Genomic DNA, 17,669 nt, shown 5'->3' with positions numbered 1-17,669 from the left:
TTGTAGCACTCTGTTGTCTGGAGAATATAGTATCGCATTCTCTCGCGAGATTAGAAATACATTACCACATGCCAAAATTGCGCTTTGGTACGTGCCCCGTGGGTACATGAGCGACGATGTAAAGTAGATGCAATCATGATACCTGTCAAATTAAGGAGCAACCATCATAAATTTTATTTTATTATGGGAATGGGGGAAGGGGGTAAAAAAATCAAATATTTGTTTGGTTGTATAAACCATGAACAACGAAGTAAAACGAGACTGGCGCAGTCATTAACCCTGTCAAAAGGAGCAACCATCGACAGTTTGATTTTATACGGCAAAAAATAAATAAATAAATAAATAAATAAAATTAAATTTAAAAAATAAATAGATAGATAAATAAAAAAAATTAAGTAATGATAATATGTATGTTTCTTGCTACGCTAACTTCCCTTTCTGTGTGCCTACCCAAAACATTTCATAGCCATTTTGGCTCAAGCACCGTTAAAGTCTAGATTGTTTCCCCATTAAACCAGTGTAAAATGTTTTTGAAAAGTCAAATATTTCCCAACCTACCTGTTTTTCTTGCTGGTATCAGTAAACAAGACTATTTTTTTAGACCGGGGGGGGATGGGGGTGGGGGTGGGGTGGGGTGGGGAGGAGGTGTGGTCGGAGCTTACGGGAAGGGGGAAATCAATTTTTAGTGGTTTGGTTTCATAAAGAGTGCCTATTGTACACTTTATATTTATACACTTTAAATGGTTGGGGTATATGTTTTTTTTAACCAGGATATGTTCTTTTACATTTGATTCTGACTTTCCAGTGATAACTCAGAGCCTATTTAACCTGTCCTTTGTTGCCAATCCAGGATATTTTAAACGGCCTGTAAACACGTGGTTTAGAAATTTAACGGGTTCATTAGAGCAATTGTCAAAATAAAGCCTTGGCATTAGAGGAAGGGGTATAATGATACTTTGTTGTCATGTAGGAATGTATTATATGTGAAGAACTATTATATTACCGGAAAACATGATTTAGTACAATTTTCAATACTTAATAGGGAAGATATCCCAAAACCATAAGAAACCCTTCCTCGCATTGAAAAAAAAATATCTCCATGAATTCATTGTCATGGTATGTTCGAGCTGGTGAACTATAAAGACTTATAGAGGCCAGGAATTCGTTCGATTTGATACTTTGATTATTTGTTTTATACCTTCTAATGCAATACATCTGTAAATAATACCGTGGAATGCAACATGCGCACATTTGTTGACAGCCCTACACGTGCAATTTCATTTGAATATGCACGTGTTTTCTATGCAGTGCACGTGCGGTGTATTGCATATGATGCATTTAATATCGATATCAACTGTGTATCAGTAGGTTTTTAAGAGCGGTTTAGAGGTATTCTTGGCAATTAGAACTTGCAATGTGTTTTAAAATAATTTTCAAGTCAAAGGAGGCAACCCAAAATTGATAATCTGACATATTTTAGAATAGGTTGATAGATGAGCCGTGACAGTGTGCAAAATTTGGAAAAAGGAGCAAATTATTTTATGGAATCCTATTCTTTTAAGTTTCTAAATCGCACACCTTTAAATTTCTGGATCCGTCCCTTTGGATTAGTCGCAAGAATGTGATGGATACATTTTTTTTATATGCTGAAATATTCTTTTGTCGGAATACCAAGTATAATTTTTCAATAGAAATGCCCGGTTATTTTATTGCAACAATTCGTTGATATTGCATTATTTTCCTAAATAACTTTTCTGTCATGGTGATTAATGACAGATTCAGGGGAGGGTTTTGAGAGTTGAACCCCAATTATTTGAAGGGTTTGAGGAGTTGAACCCATTTATTGGAATATTTTTGTGAATCTGTGCAACGCTTCGACAGAAAATAGACTGGAACTCCTTTTTTATTTTTTCATTTGATCGGACCTCCCCATTTAGGAAATTCCCTTCCCTCCCAGTTTTTAGTGGAGTCCGAGTTGCTCATTTACTTTTGTTACTTTGTATGTATGATTTTAGTTACTTTATATTCTTTGTTGTGAATGACTGTTTTCCATGTCTGGTCTTCGTCCCTGGATTACATTCTTTTGATTACCGCTATAACCTTGGTTCCCTTGATTACTCCTTCAAAAAAACTATTTCAGCTATTTTTACTTGCATCTGAGAAAACGTGTAAGGAATCATTTATTAGATCGAACGCAAGATGCAAGATGTGTTTTCGATCAAAAAATGTATTTCATGTTTAACATCGATCACAAGATGTATTGAAAACGAGATATTTATCTCCTGTGGTTTCATGTAAAACGAACTTCATATTGAGGATCGATCACATTTAATGTATTCGATCACAAATTTCACCTTAAGATCAATCGCAAGATGTATATTTCATGTTTAAGGCTGACTTCTATATTTCATAAAGTCTTAGTGCATCTCCAAATGTACCGGCATCTGCTCACATACAAGTACACAACGAACATGTATATATATTATAACCGAACACAATGGGACATTTGGCAGGCTGAGCAGAATAACAAAGCCGAAGCGTATAATTAGAGGTGATAGAACAGACAAATTCATGGATTCCATATGTTATCATTACGTGATTAATGCGTTACATATTAATCCCCATAATATTTATGTTTTGGTGCAAACATTGATAATGTCTGTCACTGGCTCAGAATAGAAACGAAGGGGTGTTTTATTGACATCGGAGTGTAACGTAATACTGAGGGACTGTAATATATAGTGTTAAAGATATTAACATTTGTGTGGTCCGTCACTTGTCCAATATTGGTTGATAGAATGATATTTGTTTACATGAGGTTCACTCAAATGCATGGACCTGCAAATATGCACTATGATAGAGGACGGAAGTTAGTACAGGTGACTGCAACATCGCTTGTCCGATATTGGTTGATAGAACTATTTTTTGTTTCCCGGGTTTTGTTTTCATGACGGGCACTCCAGTGCAGGGGACTACAACTAAATTTATTTTGAAAATATGCACCATGTTTCTTTTGTTCATGTGTTTTATTAATCACAGTTTGGAAGTTAGTTCAGGGGAAGAACCCTCCAAAGCAGGGGACTGCAGTAGATTTTATGAAATCCCTGGTTCGAGTGTTTTATTAATCAGAGGGTGGAAATTAGTACAGGGGACTGCAACTTACAGATTTTATGAAATCCCTTGTTCAGGTGTTTTATTAATCTGAGGGTGGAAGTTAGTACAGGGGACTGCAATTTATATTTTATGGAAACGATTAAGAGGGCGTCCACGCAAAAACCAGGCAGTGGATTGCACATGACAAATTTTGTTTAAAAAAAGATCATCTATTTCATATCGCTAACGCATCCTTTCTCAAAGTTGAATGTTGGTTTTTGATTTACTGTAATGGTTAAAGAGAAATATATTACATTTAAAGCATTGAAATTCATTGAAAAAGGAAAATAACTCTTTCATTTTGTGCAAAATCTGGTTGCTTTCTGAGGGAAACCATTTCCTGAGCCATCCATTGTCCGTTGAAAAACAATTTGTACTATTTAACATATATATGTGATAAATATTTAATTGGAACAAAAAATTCTGTGGGATAAAATTTTCCATGCGCCATAGATATCAAAGAGACTGCCTAGTTTCTAAATGAACAGTCTCTTAAAGATTTTGCCAAAGAAGGATAACGCAGACTATTTAAGTACTATTCTGTGTAAGAATCAGGCAATGGGTGGCACATCATATTTCTCAGTTTGGTCTTTTTTTTCAAATATATTCAATACACCTAGAAAAAACTGAAAAGTTATTTGAATTTATCCTGAAGCATCTGTGACGTAGATATTTTTTTTACTGCTTATTTTCCCGCCATTTTTCCTGGAGGTTATTGGGTATAAATACTTGGTTAATGCAATAAAATCTCTGCATTTTTCCCCTTCGCGTGCCAAACTTTATACACATTATGCCTGATTCTTAGATTGAGAAGTATTTAATATACCTTAATGACGTATACAAGTTTGTCTCTGACAAAGAATAGAAACTAGAGGGCGTTCTAACCCCATTGGAGTACGACAAAATACAGGGAAAATAGATAAATAGAAGGTTGTATATATCTATTTAGATATATTTATATATCGTTATTAAGTTTTAAATTTTGTTTAATTTGTGGTGTTTTAGGTGACAGAATTGAAGAAGACTAAAACAGCCCCCGGTACACCTGTGTCACAAGATGACTCCAAAGCACGTCGGGTAAGTAAATATAAACTTCTCGTGCGTATTATTCAAAATGGAATTTGTGTGCGTCAACTCTCCAGTCACTTTAAAGCCAAGCAAATTCCTAAGATTCTGTTCATGGTTAAAAATTAGCTAAGGCCACGACTTAGTACACCGTCTTTATCTGACGTGCGAAAAACAATCTGTGATCCCCTCTTTCTAGCAAATTTATAGAGGACGGTCCTTATAATGGTAAAAATTGCAAATTTAACCTTTGACCTTAGAAGCATTGACAGTCTGATTTCAGTCCGACAGGAAGTTAACCTGTTATACCAAGAGGAATTCAAGGCAAGATATTTTTAGTTTCATATCTTTAACAACATTAAATGTTTAAAGATGACGTCTTAAGGTTTAAAAAATGTTATTTTTCATGAAGAAAATAAATCCTTATTGTAAAAGGCATTCATACTTTTAAAAATATCAATATATTCAACTATTCTCTTACAGATTACACCTGCCTCATATTACTATAAATTTAAAGGAAAATCTATCATTTTATTGCATCAGTGGTGGTTTTATAGGGTTGGGATTGTAACCTCTCATTTGTTCTAAAAGTTCATATATTTCAGCAAAATGTTGCCAAAATGATCAAATAATAACCTTGACAGCCCTTTATATAAATTCTTTTAACGACCCTCTATTCTAAATATCTCGATCCACCACTAGCATCATTTCGCACTACCTGCCACCTTTTTGTTCGTGTCGTTCGATAGTAGCGACATTTTACAATGGTTAGAAATTACAGCTTTTATTGGAAAATAACTTAAAGATTAGATTGTTTACTAGTTTTCATTTCTTTTTTGAAGTCCGGTATATTTGGTTGGGGACAAATGACCCACCGGATGACCATTCAAAGTGTATTGGTGGCTTATAGCGTTGCAAAAAATGGTTCTTCCCCATCTTGTTCGGTGGAACATTTGGCTCATTGATAGTTTTCTACCATAAAATGAGCGTGTCCTCTTTTTCAGTTCTGACATTTCGATAATTGACCATCATCCTGGAGGTATTGTGATATCACGTGCTCACCAGACATCGTCACAGAGGGCGCTTCAAAGAAGCCGGAAGCCAGCAGGATGCCAAATCGTTCCGACGATTAAAAACAAACTTTCGATTCCCATACAGCATTTCCTATAATCTTTCACATATCAAAACATTCAAATTCTATTTTTGGAATGTAAACTCGTTTCACTTATTTTTTTCTCATTTTATTTAAAACAAAGTTTTGTTAAATAGTAAAATGGCATAAACGTATTGCAACTAACAGCAAAGCATGGATTTCTTGCGCGTCTTTTATGTGATGCTCAAAATCGTGTTCAGATCTTTTTTTTAATAAAATGTTTTTTGCTAAGACTTGATTTTTCTCTCCTTTAAAGGCGTATTTTGCTTGCTATGGTTTTTGCTCGGAACGATGTGTGCATGCTTGGGTTTCCCGCCTTTCTGAGTTGCTCTCTTGTGATGCATGGCTTTGCTAAATCTCCGCCAAATCCGAACGGACGGACCCAGTAAGTTGAGTTGGGGAAATACTAATACGTATATTGTCTCTGTCACCACATTACGATTATTATAGAATAAGTGAGACACTATCGTTTCAATATTTTGGCACTCCCGTCAAAATGCTTATTAATCATTTAATTTTTGGTACATCATTGACGGACCCTGAAGGGGATTCTTGGGTTCGACTATTTTGTTAATTTTGTGCAAAATTTGGGCGAAAATGGGCAAATAATAGCCTGGCTCCCTTCCCTTTTCTAGCACTTCTCTAGGACACTCCTTTCCAAGATCTTTGGATCCGCTCTGTGTATGTTATATCAGTTTATCTCTAAAAAATATTTAGACAAAACAATCAATGTGTTCAGATTTGCCAGTATACGGACATTTTCTTCAAAAGGGGACATATAGATCAACTTCGTCAGAACAAACTTTATCACAAAAATATATTGCATTTTTTGAATATTGTATTTCCAAGACGGTTTGTGTCGTAGAAACTGTCTAAATGAACAACCTCTGGAATAAGATTAAGTACAGATTATAGACATTATGCCTGCCTAGGGAGATGCATATACTAGTATACTGGTCTCAGCGGATAAGATAATCATTTGGTTAAACTGGTTTCCGAAACTTTATGTTCTGGCTCCAATTTTAGATCTAAGACGTCTGATGTTTCGAATTCTTTTGTTACAAACTGTTTTTATACTAGAAATTTTGCAAAGCTTGTAACAAGCATATGATAAATACTAGATGATTAACAGCGGAATTGATAACAGTTCCAGGTTATATGCATATTAATGGGCAGGTCAGTTTAAACAGGTATTTGGATATACAATATTTGGTTGAGGTAACTCACGTGGATCTTGCAGTGAAGCTCATCATGTAGTATATAACAGATTGATTGATTGATTGTGGTTTAACTTCCTACGGCTGATATTTCATGCATTTCAGGACGAGAAAGTTTGACCAATCGAACAAACTCTGCTTTTTACTAGATCGATACGCTGAGTCGGATCTCAAAAGTGCTAGCTCACAAAAATAACAGCCTGCAGGTATAGGTATGCCACCCACTGGGGCACATTATCCTGACTTTAAATCAAGCAGTCATCACTCCATAAATACCATGTGCTTGGTGGTGAAAGAGTGACTTCCAATTTTAAAGTACTGATTCTGCTTGGTATCGAATCCATAACCTCCCGCACTGTAGGCGAACACGTTATCGCGAGACCACTAAGCGGTTCTTGAATAGAACACGTACATACAGTCCTTCATTTTTTGAGACTCTTGCACTAAATAAAGGAAACGTATATAGTTATGCTTCACAATCTCTGACATATAACCTTGTTATTTTTAAAATTCATACAAGACATTTACACCAAAAAACAAAACAAAACAAAACAAAACAAAAAACCCCGAAAAAAACAAAAAAACAAAAACAAAAACCCAAAAAAACAAACTGCAAAGAAACGACTCAGAGCAAAGAAAAACAATATCGATCCATAAAGTTATTACCTATATACTTTTTACTTTTATATATATCAAATTATTGCATACGAAGACATATTGGTCGAATTTCAACTAACTTAGCTGTTGAAAAATTGCTCACAACAAAAACCGAAAAATTTGTCAAGTAAAAATGTAAGTACTAAGTACCTGACATCATTGTGTTTGACCAGGTGATGGTTTTCTGTAAACAGGAAAATTGTAGAGTCGTTATTATACCCCACACAACGAAGTTGCCGAGGGTCAAAGGCTTTTGAAGTGTCCATCAGTCAATCTGACAGCCTGTCTGTCTTCTTTTTGTCAACTCCATACCTCAAAATCTACATATAGAATTTCACGAAATGAAATAGGAAACAATATGCAGTTATGCATATTAGCAGAACATTTTGATCCCTCCAATTTCGTTGATGGTATGCCTTTTTCAACTTAGTTAATTAAAGTACATGGTAGAAGCATCCTAGCTATCGCAGCAAATTACTGAACCGAATTTCACGAAACTTGGTATGTAGTAAGAGAATAGTTTGATCCCTTCAATTATGTAGGAGTTATACCCTTTTGAACCCCCCCTTGTTTGGTGAATGTAGATTATCAATTTATAGAAATTTCCATCCACTTCAATGTGGAACGTGGGGTATGTAAGCCTGCTAAGTTGTATCATGATATTAATATTACAGCGGCAAAAAACGCGAGCTGCCTCAACAATATCTTATTTTTGTTCTGATATTGTCTTTGTATATAACTAAGATGCTTGAATTGTATTGATATTAATAATTTATCAGTATTATCCTAATGTATCTTATGTCTCCCTAGAAACTGCGAAAAATGGTGGTGTCAGGCGTAATAAAAATTAAATTGCAATCCGTTCATAAATTTGCACAACCTGAAAATTATAACTGAACCAGCATTTTTTCTAATTGTTCACGCGATCAAACAACTTCTTGTCTAAGACACAAAAAGTGCATTAGAAACACAAACGATGATTAATAGCAAGAACGTCCAATTTATTTATTTGTTGGACATTGTTCTCAACATTGATTCTAATTGTATTAACTTATGTACTTATGATATTGGCATACGTTCTTAGTCTCTCGTTATGTATCAACTACTTAGGAATTTGGGCAGTTAAGGAAAAAGGGCATTTTTTTTTCGCATTGTCGGTGGAAGCTTTTTTAACAAATGGCGAATTAACAGATTATTAAATCCGACTAAAGGGGGCTTACCATTAATGGTTTTTGTTTTATATACCTTTTAAATTTGGCCACACTGACCACTGAGTCCGGTATTATTTTGTCCGCCCGTCCAACGCTCCTTCCGACCGTTTTTCCATAATACCTTAGACACAGTCATATATTTACTGTGGGAACATTACCATAAATTAAACACACACCTAAACAAAATTATGAATTAAAAAATCGTTTTCCAGTTTTATAATTTTTAAATGGATGGTGCAAACGGGACATCTGTGTCACATCGACAGATTTTCTGGTTTCTTTAGTCTTGTTATAACTTGTAAATATAAAGTAGGTAGGCATGGGATATAAGGTATCTTTTAATGCAAGCTTTCTTACTCACCAGAAATACAAAGAAAAACCCGGAAAACACATAAGAAAATGTATCGCAAAAGACACAAACATGAATTGTTGTTTTCATACACTCTTTTATGAATGAAAACCACAGACAAAGCATGCATATATTTTCATAGCGCTCAGACACTTTGTAGTAAGATAAACAAACTCTCTATTTTTCCAGATAGAGATCTCCCCTACAATAACACCAATTCACTCACTTTGATAAGTTCTTGTATTCTTGGCAAAGCACGCGCTTGATTGTAAAACCACACGTGCAGGTAAAAATTCATGTCAACGCCAAACCGTGGCCAATTAACCAGCGTACAAAAAACACAGAATACCTTGATTATCTAGTCTTGTTGCCATGGAAACAATAAAAACAGAAGCAGATGGTTTTGTACTACATTGGAATTTGATCAGATAAAATGTATCGAGATTCATAATAATGATTGTATCACCTGTTCCAATGGGTTTATGGTTTTATTTTATTAGGATTTTGATCTTCCGTTGATAAAGCAACCACCTTGCAAAGAGTATATCACAAGTTCACAACTTTCGTTTGAAAGAATGTTCATTATCTTTAATTATAAATTATGAATGTATATACCCACATTTGTGGAATTACATTACTCTTCTCACACAACCCCATTAAAAATGGAATTCAAAAAGATTGAGTTCAACCAACAAAAGTAAACAAAAACTAACAAACAAACAAGTGAACACTTGGACAACCAAAGCAAACAAATACACATGCATAAAAATCACTATTAACTTTGTTCGAAATGGGAAAAATAAAGTTTCAACTTCCTCAACGTGCGTTCATTTTGGATTTTAGATTTAAGTGGTCGCATACATACACACATATTCTTTTATTCAACAAATAACTTCATCACTTCAGCATCAACGAATAATCGAGCAAAAAGCTGCTCCGCCTCCATTAAAAGTAGGTCGGTTGGATAGAGTTACTCTAAAAGAGTAAGTTCATACAATTGTAAATGCTATACTTTTAATTAGTTGTACATAGAATATAAGATTGACACCGGGAACCTTTTACATGTCGTTCTACGTTGTCTTGGTTTGTTGTAAAACTACACACAGAAACATGTGATACATATGATAATCATATAGTTTTCAACATATAATAATCATATGAAACGAGCGTGATATGATAATCATATTATTATTATATGAAGTGAGCACCATATGATTATCATATGAGGCACATTTGGCTGAGTAGAGACCAAAGTAAAAACGAGGATAAGGATATTCAAGACTAGACCGCGATGCAAGACAAAGCACAAAAATAGCACAAATTAACCATAATATAACAAGAATGGGTATGCTGAATACGTCAAAGAGACAACAATCCCACTGGAAAGAATAGTGTTAGCTCAAGGCCACCCAGGATCTTCCATGAATGACAAAGAAACTCTTACACCTCTGGGGAGGCTGCAGCTGGCCCCAAATAAAACATTATACACTGGTACAACGAAATAGTTGTCCCCAGCATCATAAAAGTAAACTGAAAGTGAAAACGAAACAATACATACAGAGGCCAGAAATTCCTGACTTGGGATAGGCTACTCGATTAAAACAAACTAATAACACAAACTTCATTTCAATATCATTTTGACATGGAAATGTAGACACTGGAAAATATAGCACTAGCTAGTGGTGTATTTTCGTAAATTTTGGTGTATTTGTTTTTAGATAAGTTAAATATCATTCGTTATCAGTACGGTGATTTAAACAGAAAAAGTTCAGCAATAACAATTAACAACAATAGGCTTTTGTTTGAATTTCCATTTAACTGAACTTCACACTCCTTTGATATTAACAAATATAGGCAATCGGTATAAATTGATTTAGCACTGAGTACTTTGATTTTCATTTCCGGATTATTTGAATTTCACAGTTGACCAATCGATGTGAATTACACATTACAAAATGATTTGGGTTACCAAAAGTTATCTTACCAATCAGAAGACTTTTTACAAAATTAATATTTGGGACATTGTCCTTAAAACTTCAATGTCAGGGGACAACTGTGTCATTTGCTGCATTGAAATTTCCTTTATACTATTTTGACATAATTTTACAGGTACCGGTATCGCATTGGGCGTTTTTTTTTGCGCCATAAAGGAGGCCCTTTGCGCTAGTTTGCTTTTGGATTTTCGTAGTTTGATATTGTTTTAGTGCTAAATTAGATGCGTGGTGTGGTTATTGTATATTGTTCCCTATTTTAAAAAAATCTCCCAGTTTAAACATATGTATTCAAATATAAACACAAGCAAATACAGTATACACATTTACACACAAAATCATGGTAGGATTCGGAAAGAAGCTGGATAGCTTAAACAAAATTCCGTGTCCTTAAGAGTAAACTTACAAGAATATTCTTATAAATAAGATGCATGTGGAATGATTTTCACAATTGACTTGTAAATAAGATAAACGAATAGAAATACAAAAAATGGAATTACAAAATTAGTGTAGAGATGCAGTACATGGAAGTCATGCATTTTTAAATCTTTTACTTTTGATAATAAACTTCTGAACTTTAAGAAAAACTTCTACATTTTGTTCAGCATTTAGAATATTTGAGCCATACAACAATACATTTATAGTAATAGGTACATCAAGTGCCATAGAAAATATGATTTCATTTCGTAATAAAGTATATTTGGGACAAAAGAGCAAAAAATGGGAAGTTGATTCGACATGACCACAGGTGCAATTAGGGGAATGAACAAGGTTACAACTGAACAGATGTTTGTTTAGTGAAGCACTGTTCATTCGCAGTCTGGCATGTAATATTTGCCCTAGTCGTGTTCCAATAAAGTAAATATTCGGACATTTTATCAAATGTTCCTTAATCTTATTATTAAAAATGTTAGTGGAACTAGAACTCATGGTATTTTGAGGAAGTTTTTTCCACAGTTTAATTGTTGATGGCAGAAAGTATTCAGAATAGAAGTTAGTTCTCGTGCGAATTTCTAAAATATTTTGTGATTGTCTAGTATAATGTCCATGCAAGGAATCAGCCGAGTTTGGAATTAACGATTGCAAATACCTTGTTGATAATCTTATAGAATAATATGAGTCTATGTTTTTCCCTTCTGTCCGAAAGTTTTTCCCATTCCGTTTCCTTATACAGTTCCTTGATAGATGTTAATTTGGTCCCTCCCGTCACAATTCGGATAGCTTCTATCTGAACATTTTCTAGCTTGTTTACTAAGGACATTGTCGAATTGTCCCAAATAACATAACCATATTCTAAAATTGGCCGAATAAATGAAAAATACATTTTCTCTAAGGTGATTCTGTCAAGAATGAAACGCATCTTTCGTAAAATATTAATCATACTAAAAGTCTTTTTAACTATATAGTCATTGTGGTCATGCCAAGAACCATTATTTGAAAAAAAATATACTAAGATGTTTATGGGATTCAACTTCCATCCCTTTTTGGCCATTCATCATCAAAGGTGGGTGTAATGGCTTTACTGACTTACGTGAGACAATCAATGATTCAGTTTTTTTGTGGATTAAATTTTACTAGCCACTGACAAGACCGACGGCGTATCTTTTCTAGATCACAGTTCAAGATTCCCGCAGCATTTTCAGGAGTTTCTACAATGACGTATATACTAGTGTCATCTGCGAAGAGCTTGATCGACGCACCAATGTCAAATACTATATCGTTGATAAATAGTATAAACAATAAAGGTCCCAGAATGGAGCCTTGCGGAACACCAGCTTTAATTGGTCTCTAATCTGAGTTACTTCCATACAAAGCAACCCTTTGAACCCTCCCCGACAAACAATTTTTAAACCAATGTAGCAGCGGTCCCGTAATTCCGTATTTTTCCACTTTAAATAAGAGTCCAGCATGCCAAACTCGGGCGAATGCTTTACTAATATCACTAAATACGACTCTTATGTCTTGACCACTATCAAGAGCTCGACCAATATCATTCGAAAAACTTATTAATTGATTTACAGCTGAATCACCCATTGTAAACCCAGACTGACTTGGAGTGATTATCTTGCTTTCCAATAGAAAATTATGGACGTGTTTATAGACACATCTTTCAAAGCATTTAGTAAGAATGCATAATAATGAAATTGGTCTATAATTTTTCACTTCACAGGGGTTATTATGCTTAAAAATTGGCGTTACATGTGCTTTTTTCATTCAGTTGGGAAGACAGAAGTTGAAAGTGACAATTTAAAAAGTTTGCATGATGGAAACTTTAACACAGAAACTGCTTCTATTAACAAGCGGGGGTTTATCAGATCAGGACCGAATGCTTTACTTGTATCCAAGATTTTTAGCACATTTTCTACCTCACTGTCATTATGAACAACTTCACAGAGTTGTTCTTCAGAACTGGTACGAGGGGGCGGGGGTGGGGGGTGGTTCAGCATCTGTTGTATCTAGAACTGATTGTAGGGCATAGAAGTTGTTATATAGATTTGCCTTGTCCAGGTCATTTGTAATCAATTCATTATCATCCAGTAATGATGGGATACCAGAATGTGAGGGTTTAATTCCAGATAACTGGTTACCTATTTTGGTTTCACCAAGACCGAGATGAACTGTTCGTGTTAACTCAATTTATTCATAATATCGGAGACGAAAAAAAAAATTGGCGCAATTTAACTACGATTTTTTTTATCCAATTGGCGCAAAAGGACGATGCCCATCGCATTGCATATCCCTGAGCGGGTGTTGGTTTATCCGTCAAAACATGGAGGTATAAAAATATAGTGCATTTTCTTTTTGCATCATAACACTACGAGATGACAAACTTTTTGTTAAGAAAATCTAACATTATAACATACAAATATTCCACAGAAAAGGTTGGTTTGATGAGTACAAGTGAAAGTAGAGAAAATTGCTACTTTAATGTAGTTCAAGACAACTTTTCCGTCCGATCTTCGTGCACTCGCCCTACTTTTTTTTGCGGGAAATTATTTTTTCACAAGTCATTTCTACATAAGTGAAAGTTCTATGGAATCAATTTACATATATAAAAAATCCTAAAAAATACGATACTCAGACCTACAACACTAGCCTATAGGCAAAAGAGCGATAACAACAATTTATCTTACTCAATGAAATTCGGCAATGATTTCGTAGAGTTGTCTTGCTTTCCTTTGAAATGCTCCTGGCAAAATCAGCTTTTAGTACAGTATAGCTTTGATATTATCCTATATATAAGTATTTGTTTATAAACCTTAAAAGTAGAAACAGATATATAAACAAGTAAAATAACTAATTTACACAACAAAACATAAATTCAAAACAAAACTAAACACAACATAAAAAACATAAATAAATCAAACCAAAACAAAACACAAATTAAAAAAAAAACATACAAACAAAAGAAACCCATGAAGTGGCATGGGGCGCCAATTTTGAATCATCATAACATTTTCCTCTCTTAAGATAATTGAAAATTATCTACAATAAAAGTCTTTTTTTATCCTTGTAATGTTTTAATAAATATCCAGTAACAACATTATATAGCATGAAATTGTAATAACAATTTTGTATGAAAATAGAGGTTTAATATAAATATCACTACAAATTTATTTTTCATGAAAAAAGTTACAAATTCGCATACAAAATATAAATTATTTTATCCAAATTAAACGTTTTACAGAACCAAAATTGGATACAAAGTAACAAAGTTATGAAGTTAAGAAAATTGGGTATGTTTTTATGAAATTGTTAATTGTAGGTTTACTTGTTTAAGTGCCAACCAAATTGACACTTAAGGATATGCAATTTAGTGAAAAATGACATCACAATGAGATTGGTGAACTCTCCTATAGTTAAACTGATTGATTTTGTTCACCATTACTTTTTAGCTCCTCACTTTGCGCCGAAATTCTTGTAGAGTTATTGTTCTTTAATTCTAGTGATATTTAACTATTTTTATAGCACCATCTGGTTGATGGAACTACTCTGATATGCGTAGCACTACAATTTTGGCAAGTTTTTCAAGAAGAAATTCTCCTTTATTTTTAAGTGTATCGGTTCCGATTGCATTTTACTCTAACAGAGTTATCGCTCTTCTCATCGTTCTGGTTAAATTTTGAATTTTTAATCAATATTCACGTTATACAAATATATTGTACTTATGGTGTGGATTATACATATTAAGTGGTGTTATATAATAACGTTAACTTTGAAGTATAAATATGAAATTTTTGGTTCATATAGTTTGTAATTTCATGAATCACATCGAAGCGTCAATAATGAGACAATTTAAAATAAATCCCAATACACGACCTGAACATAAAAACAGGAAACAAAGACGATCTACGTACACACGTACACATTCATTAAAAGGAATTGATGAAAAATCCGTTTTTAATTATCACATGTTTTAAAATTTGTGTTCAAGTCCCAGGATCAGCTTGTTCCGGTTCCCCTGGATCCGCCTTTGAAATGCAACGTGAATGAAAGCTGTTTTGTAAATTTTTGGTCTATAAAGTCTGCATTGACCAAATGAATTTAAGTTTTTGAATAACTTTTAAAGAATAATGAAAATAAAATAATAAATAGAAAAAAAACAACAAAAAAAACCAAAAAACAAAAAAAAAAAACAAAAAAACAAGAGAAAACAAACAAAAAAACGAACAAAAACAAACAAACAAACAAACAAACAAACAAACAAACACACATTTGACAAAGAAAAACAAAAACAAACAAACAAACAAAATTAAAAACAAGTAACCAAACCAATAAAAAAATTACAAACAAGCAAAAAATAACTATCAAAAGAAAAAAAAATATTTGAATAAAAAAAAGTACTAACAAAAAATTAAAACAAGCAATTAAACCTAACAAACAAAAAACAAAACAAATAAAACAGAAACAAACAACAAACAACAAAACAAAAGAAAACAGTACCAAAAAAAAAATCCACTCATTTAAGTTTGGCAACGGTAGAATATCGCGCAAAGATATATTAGGTTAATATTCAAGGTATTTGTGGACAAGTTTAAGATTGAATATTGTGTTTGTTTAAGTCACCAAGACTTACTCAATTGAGTATAGTAACTGTTAACGTTTCTAGATACCCAAGACGGCAGCATCTACAGAAAAGGGGGAATAACTCTAAAAATATATACGTCAATGCATAACATGTGACACAAAGTTTTATCGATTTTCAAACTTCGAATTTTGTGCCCTCCCTTCCCTATTTCTCCCCTCTTCTAAGGCAAACAAGTTTCTGTTATACTCTTTAAAATACTTTGTTACATTCATTAATGTAATAAACTATTGGAATGTAAAACGCCCATTAAACCATTCAGTAGCTTCATAAAACTGAAATCAAAAACCTGTAATAAAACTACAAATACTTGTATATTATACAGTTAACTAATAAAATCCATGGCATGAAAGTCATCAATGCTTTAAATCATAGAGCGTTTAATAAAGTGATGATTAAAATATGAACAAAACGCATATTCTTATGTAACTTCAATTACATCATTGTGTAAGAATTATAAGCGGTTTCTGTTGCCACTCAAACCGGAAGTGAGACAGTGCATTCTAGTGCACCTCGGGATCTATAATGACTTCCTCAATGTGTAGTTCTTGACCTTAACCTCGATTCAAAATAAAAACATACGCCAATTGATCAAACTAGACAATCAGCCAAAAAATATTTAACTTGCAACATAAATCTTCTCACATTCTTTCTCAGGTGTTCGAAATCTGAAACTTTCAAAAGTTGTTAGCTGTCATTGTTCATCAATTAATTCATCAGTTTGGAGGAAAAATTACTTCAAAGTGTTTTTGAAGATAAGGGATGTCTTCTTTTATTGCATAACTTCTTTCAATGAAGATGTATTTGAAGAACGGCAACTATCAATTTAAGATAGAAGTTCATAATTAGACAAAGTCATATTTTTTTAATAACACATCGTACATGTGATATTGTATCCCGTCGAGTCGGCCGACGAAATAGATATAACTAAATTTTGATAGCATGCACACATCACAGAAAATACCTTACTTGTTCTTATTGCTTTAGTACTCCCGCTCTTGAGGAACACTCTTGTTAACGGTAAAAATGTTAAACAAAAAGACTGAGGGTCTATGACAATTCCTTAGTGTTATTGAAAAGTACTATCAAATGCGTGATATATCTACGACATTATTGTCCAATCGACATCTCCCATGTCTTTATTACCACCTGGACAAATATAGAAAGTTCCCTTTTACATGAAAATCACAAATTTACTTCACGTAGAGGCTCACTCTAATTGCATTTGAGGGAAAATGAGGGGGGGGAGAAAAAAAGAGGAGGGTAATGTATCATGGTTTCACATGGTCGCGTGTCGAGACATACAAGCCCTGTTGTAACCCAAACACCCAAACTTCTCTATTTATCGCTTTTGACCCTATATTTTATACCATGGATATATTGCAAACCATTTGGTTGCCTCTACCGCATACAATATGCTATGCTGATTGAATAAATATTTACAGTGATAGATATAAGTAAAATACTTTAAGATGGTCTTAATTGAAGTTCTATTTGGAATATAGACAACTATATTCGAATACTTTATAACTTCAAATTGATTTGCATATAGCAAGTTTGAAGTAAATTAAGTAAATTTTTAACCTATATTTACTTTATGACGTCATTACTTCACATTTGCACCTAATAAAACATGCCTTTAATTGAGCCAATAACCCTGGTATGTAAGGAGAAAATCCTGAGATACCAGTTGCAGTATTCCTGTGCATTCATAATTTCTTATGGTTTAAAAGATGTTTATGGAAGTAAACTTTAAAACAAGAGCCGCCATGACTGATACTTAGGTA

At 33.6% G+C, this 17,669-nt stretch overlaps 1 protein-coding gene across 6 annotated transcripts in view; it reads left to right on the top strand.

Moving 5' to 3' along the window:
* Nucleotides 1-17,669, top strand: part of LOC148598313 (uncharacterized) — a 102,645-nt gene that overhangs the window by 4,724 nt on the left and 80,252 nt on the right. For all 6 annotated transcript variants that reach the window (XM_088561203.1, XM_088561202.1, XM_088561201.1 and 3 more), the window contains exon 2: nucleotides 4,159-4,230. In XM_088561203.1, coding sequence (XP_088417329.1) covers nucleotides 4,159-4,230 — 72 coding nt within the window. The remainder of the gene's footprint in view (nucleotides 1-4,158; nucleotides 4,231-17,669) is intronic.

The sequence above is a fragment of the Perna viridis genome, chromosome 14 (genome assembly GCF_037379345.1).
Source record: "Perna viridis isolate PV_CMFRI_1.1 ecotype Kerala chromosome 14, ASM3737934v1, whole genome shotgun sequence".
In the NCBI taxonomy this organism is placed as follows: Eukaryota; Metazoa; Mollusca; class Bivalvia; order Mytilida; family Mytilidae; genus Perna; species Perna viridis.
This window is presented reverse-complemented; position numbering and strand designations above follow the sequence as displayed.